The sequence below is a fragment of the Alligator sinensis genome, unplaced genomic scaffold (genome assembly GCF_000455745.1).
Source record: "Alligator sinensis unplaced genomic scaffold, ASM45574v1 scaffold250_1, whole genome shotgun sequence".
NCBI classification, from domain to species: domain Eukaryota; kingdom Metazoa; phylum Chordata; order Crocodylia; family Alligatoridae; genus Alligator; species Alligator sinensis.
Window position 1 is genome coordinate 916506 of NW_005841888.1, and position 6000 is coordinate 922505.

The following is a 6000-nucleotide window of genomic DNA, read 5'->3' on the forward strand; positions in this document are numbered from 1 at the left end:
ATGAACTTCTCTGATCAAAACAGAAATTGCTATCTAGAAGTGAAACATCTTCATCATATAGTTATTTCCTGTTTAAAAAAATAAAAAACTAATATTGAAATGTTAATGTTTGTTAACAGAGGCAGCAGTTGGGACAACCTGTAGAAATGGAAATTGCCAAGATGCTTGAGGAGAACACACAGATCCTTAAATTTGGATACCAGTTCACACAACAGGGACCACGGACCAAGGCAGCTGCAGCTATCACAAAAAATAATGATTTGGGTAAGACCAGTCTGTAGAGAGACTGATGAATGACCTTATCGGCACAGGAGTCAGGGTAGTTTTGCTTTGCATTTTAGTGGATTTGCTCAGGATAAAAAGATGCAGGTAAAACTTTCAGTTTTCTTCTGCACTTGAGTCTTGCTTTCATTTATGCTGTTTCTTCCTCTTACTCGCTTCTAATGACATCTCTGTGTCTCTAGGCTGGAGTCCAGAATTCTTCTGGCGGTAGCATCAAAAATGAGAATTCCAGATAAGGTTTAACTAAAAAGAGCATGCTGATCAGTTAAACTCGCATTTGGTTTGGGCCAGAATAAGTTTAGCATTTTCTTAAAAGGCCACTGTGAAATTGTGAGTTAAAAAGTGTAGCCTTCTCTCTCTCTTCTTTTCCACTTCACCCCATTGTTTATTACTCCAGTTGGGAGACTAATCCAGTCCCTGGTACCAGGATACATTTCTACAGAAGGCTAACCAACTCGGTGAGAGATGAGAACTCAAGTCACTCCTAAAAGAGTACTCTAGAAATGTGAACCCTCTAGCTATAAATCAAATGAATATGAGAAGTGTGGTTAAAATAGGAATGCCTCTTTACCTTTTTCACTGTGTACAGTCTAAATTCCTGGTTAGAGAGATGCACCATGATGCAAGAGAGGCCATGAGCCAGGCAGCTTAGAAGATGTTGCACAAGAACTTGAGGGGGAAGTGAGGGACCATTGTTTAGGGCCCATGGTGTAGAAAGCTTGGAAATGAGTCAAGAGATGCCGTTTGAGGAAAGCTAGCCTGAGGGTGGTAAGGTTGCTCTAAGAGAGGCAAGGAACGAAGAGGAGGCATAGGAGAGACCTCAGTTGAAGGATACAGGAAAGCTTTATAAATACCTCAAGAGAGCCTAGATTTTGAAGCCAGCAGTTGGATCTTTTTCTCTTATTTTAAGTGCTGCTCTGCTTGTCTTGAACTTCCCTCTTTTTTTCTATGAGTTCTTATTTCAGCATTTAATTATTGGAAATCTATTTTTATATTCTCTTTTGATATCTTGCCTTTTTTTCCCTCTTGCTTTCTTAGTCTGGAGTGTGCAAGTAAAAATTTCTGCAAATGCCCTTTCATCTCTCCAGCCCTGAAGCTACAGACAGGTTATTGTGAATACCCATTTGGGTATCGAGCACTGAAACTGTGATGTTTAAAGTCTCGCATCACTGTCTTTGTATGTTTCTTCTGAAAAATTAAGTAGACTTTCTGTCATGAATTTGTGCTGTACTGCACCCTGTTTTTGTTTGCTTGAGATTTCTGTACAAATCAGTTTTAACTGCATGACTGGAGAAGTCAGTAGTGTGAATGAACCATCCATTTTTGCAATCTAACTAGAAACGGATATTAATGAAATGTACAGTAATCAGTTTTTACTGTAAAACAAACATACTCCAGTCATTCAGTGAACCCAGCATATTGTTCAACTCTAAACACCATGTGATCTTTATTAACTTTACTCACTAATCCTGTGTTGCTTTTGTAACATCATTTCAGGAGGTCTGCAAACCAATTCACTCCTTTAACAATTAACTGAAGATTTTATCAAGTTGCTGAACATATCCTAAGATTTTTTTCACTAAATGTGTGGTATCTTGGGGCATATTACAAAATTACTGTGTTCACTATTGAAGTACAATCACTAATTAAAACTATAATTCACCACCTCTTAAGTTTGCTTACTAGACTAGAGTGTTGCAAGATTAACACTTTTTATTTTTTACTATACAAATATTTTATGGTATTCATAGGTATCAGAATATAATATTCCAAGTTGCTAATGAATAAATTCAAAATCCTGGGTAATTAAGTGTTGTTTAATAGGGCTGTGCAAAACAGCATCGTTCCATTTCAACTTCCATTTCACTATTTCAACGGGACAGTGTTTTGTTTTGAGTTTTGTTTCGTCAAAACTGTTTCGCCGTTTCAACGTTTTGCCCATAGGCTATAATGGGGAAGCACGAAATGGACTATAACTTTGTCAGTTCTTGATTGATTCGGATGAAACTTGCAGGAATGGTAGCCCCTTCTGAGGCCACGAAGCCTGTCAAGTTTCAAGGAGATTGGTGCAAGGGTTTGTGGGGAAACTACATCTCACGCTGCTGACAAGCAAAACTTGTGACATGGGTGACAGAAAGCAGGCCAGTTCAAACAATTCTGCTTTTTATTCAGTTTCCCCATCCCTTCCCCAGAGCACTGGGATTGGAAGGGACATCAGGAAAGAATCATAGTCACTGGCCAGCTATACATAGTCGATATCAAAGCAGTCCTTCCCCGTCTTCCCCCTCCCTCTCCTTACTTTGTTTCCGTGCAGGCAAGCTCAGCTTGAGCTTCGAGCCTCAAAATGTTTCGAAACTTTCTAAATGTTTTGACTGGCCTCATTTTGTTTCGAAGCTGTTTATTTCGTTTAGCTGTTTCAAGCTCGAAACTAGTCGAAACAGCTGGCAAAATTTCGCACAGCCCTATTAATTAACTATTTGGTTTGACCAGTAGTGGTTAGCTTGGGTATTGGTGTCTTATGGAAATCCTTAAAGAAGTTACAATTGAAATGTGTAATTTTGTTTTTATTTTCTTATGGATGCAGTTCGCAAGAGAAGGATTGAAGGAGACCATCAATAAATCTTGCTGCTGCCAGAATGGATTGTGTGAAGATGTCATAGATCTTCAAGGCTCATTGTAGGCTTGGCAGTCTCTGACTTCATTTATCTGGGTAGAAGGGAAAAGACTGGAAACCCCATTCCTTTTTTGTAAAATTACATTAATTATCTGTGTGGTATGCATCACATTTCTCAGTTTCAGGCATAGTACCTGCACCTGACTGTGCAGAGATCAGGTTTTTTAAAAGAACTTTTTTATATTTCAAGACTTCCTACTATACTTTTTGCTAAAATGATGTAAATTCAGAAATCAATGGAGTGGTTGTCTATTCAGAGAATGCCACATGAAGGATCAGTGGGTAAATAACAAAAACAATTGGAGTATGTTTCTGATAGAAAAGCTAGGGTGGTTATTTAAGTGGAAGGATTTGTATATTTTTTTTTTTTTTAGAACAATGGTTTAGTGAAAAGGGATTCTTCATGCAGAACAATTGGGCTGTTTGTAGCTATTCAGCCTTGTTCATATGAACTTAAAGATTAATCTTTCACAGCTATCACAGTTGCAGTTCTACTATTTTTTATGTTCTTGATCAGGTTAAAATGCTTTAGTACTGTGATTAAGCTTGAAAGTTGTCTGTTTTTAAAACAAAATTAATTGGATAAGGACGTCTACTTTTTTTCAACATTCAGGAAACTAATATAAAGTGAAGGTGCCTTGAAAAATTGACAGTGTCTGTACTAAACCAAAAAGCCTCCAAAACAGCTTATGTTGGAAAATATTCTGAGACTGTACTTTGCTCTGATGTGTCTAAACTGAGCTTTAGATTTGATTTTTGTATGTTCCTCAGCATTGTTTAGGGTATAGCATTCTTTCTTTAAAAATATCTATATCTAAATATAGTAAAAGGCATAGGAGTTTTCTAGAAGTAGTGGACATGCATTCTTTAAGAAATGCTGGCTAGTGGGTGCTGAAAAAGCAATCTTACGAACTGTAAAAATCCTACGGTCCCTGGTGGTAGTTAGTTGGTTATTCTGTTTGTTAAACTAAAATCAGTCATACTTCCTTCCATATAAAATGGTGACAACTGTATCAGACAAGTTTTCGTCTGTCACAATGATAAAAGGTCTTTCTGTTCCACTGACTTATGGTCCTATTGTCATGATGTAAACTATGCTGAAACTTACTAGTTCTAACAAATTTCTAATGTGTTGGACAGTATATTCACAATATTATTCGAGACCATTTATTGAAGATAGGCATTTAGTCAAATGTGTCACTGTAAATGTTGTCAAGTTCTATATCTTCAAAAACTAACTGGGTGACAAAAGTCACTTCACTTTTAGTACTAAATAGAAGTGGACTTTTTGAGGGTATTGTGAAATTTAAATAGTTTTTACTTGTGCTGTTTTTTGAATTGCACTGTATGAAATGCTACAATGTTGCCCATTATGCCATAAAAGTAGAAGCACATTCTAAGGAACCAGACAACTACATTTATAGTGGCACACAATTCAAACGTTGTAAGTGTCAATATTCTTAAAATGATCATAATTATGGTGAGTTTATATAAACTATGTATTGGGGATGTGAAAGAAAAATGTCTAGAACAGATTTATGCATCATATTTGGAGAAATTTACACTAATTGTGCCCACATGTTCTGTTATAAATCACATTTTTTAGGTTTGCTCTTCTTTTCTCTGAAAATGACTTTAAACTTGTGGCATGTGTACAATGACTTTTAAGCTATGAACCTCCAATGAAGATGTAAATACCTAGGTTTATAAGGGTAGAAAAAATAGCGATTTTTGTGGTTCATTCTAAATGAACCTATTATAGCCTAGATAGCTATGTAATCTTGCAAGAATGAAAAGGAAGTTGGGACAATTTCTATTAAAACCAAAGATATCTTACATTCGCACACTGCTCAGTAGCCAGAAATTATGTTATTGGTCATAAAAAGAGTGCTCCTTTTTGTCTTTTGGCTTACAGTAATTTACATAATTTAAGAGGTCTTTGAAAGATGCTGTTCTGAAGTTTGAGTTCATAAATATTTGCTTCCAAACATGAATTAAAAGCTAAGTGTCTTTTCAAGAAATGGTGCTGTACAGATGTGGCCAAAGCATAGTATACATGTAACCTGTCTCAAACTATGTTTAAGGTGCCTAATTTATAAAACACCAAGTAACCATTTTGTGTCAAATAATCAAACTGTAAAACTTTCCTTCTGTCTGTTTGAAGGCGCTGCATATCCCTCAAATCTGTTCCTGTTATTTGTTTGATCAACAGTTATGCAAATTTGCTAGCTACTGTATATTCTAATCCAGGTGGAAAATGATACACTGGGATGGACTGGGTAATGAAAAATTAGTCTGTTGCCTGTTTGAATTAAGTCTGGCTCCTTTATGGTCTAAGTACAAATCAGTGGCTTAGGATAAAGTGGTCAAGAGTTTTGTTATAATTAAAGTAGCAGACCACCTTGTGCCAGCCCTTACTAGTGTAACCAGCATAATCCTATTGAAATAAATAGGTGCAGCTCCGTAGACATCCACTGAGCATTTGGCTACCCATTGGCAATCTAAGCAGAGAAAAGTCAGACAGATTGGACATGGAGAATAAACTATTTGGCCATAGAGGATTATCCCTTCAAGTTAGGTTTGAGGCATTTTTGGCAGGGGAACAGGGAGAAACTTCAATGTTTGCTGCCTTTCATGCCTGTGGTATACCTTTTCTGGGGATAAATGAAGGTAGGAATCTAGCTTCCAGTGAGTAACCATAAACAGACTCAGAAAGCAGAGCTAACTTTCAGATTTACTGGTTTCAAATATATAGTAAAGACTTGAGTATGATAAGTACATATGGTATTGATTTTTGTAATAAATTAGCATATATACTGGGCCTGTTTCCCAAAAGACATGACATTTGTGTGCTTTTTAAGCTTGATTCTTGGTCAAGTAACTTCAGTTTTGAAAATAGGCATTAATCTTGGAAAACAATCAAATGACCACATGTTTTGTTGTTTGTCTTGGGTTCTATCCTCAAGGAAGAGAATCATGGACTGAATATATTCCCAAAACCTTTTGTAAACTCTCTTCTTCCAATTGCACTCTAGAGAAATGGT

At 36.5% G+C, this 6000-nt stretch overlaps 1 protein-coding gene across 6 annotated transcripts in view; it reads left to right on the top strand.

Moving 5' to 3' along the window:
• LOC102380307 (tropomodulin-3) overlaps positions 1-4491 on the top strand; it is a 49905-nt gene extending 45414 nt beyond the window's left edge. For 4 of the 6 annotated variants that reach the window (XR_003092655.1, XR_003092658.1, XR_003092656.1 and 1 more), the window contains exons 9-11: positions 120-264; positions 1321-1459; positions 2867-4491. Coding sequence is in view for 2 of the 6 variants with exons in the window: in XM_025197023.1 (XP_025052808.1) it covers positions 120-264; positions 1321-1376 (201 nt within the window). In the remaining 4 variants the exon portion in view is untranslated. The remainder of the gene's footprint in view (positions 1-119; positions 265-1320; positions 1460-2866) is intronic. The other 2 variants (XM_025197023.1, XM_006017942.3) reach the window with 2 other exon arrangements.
• The last annotated feature ends 1509 nt before the right edge of the window (positions 4492-6000 follow it).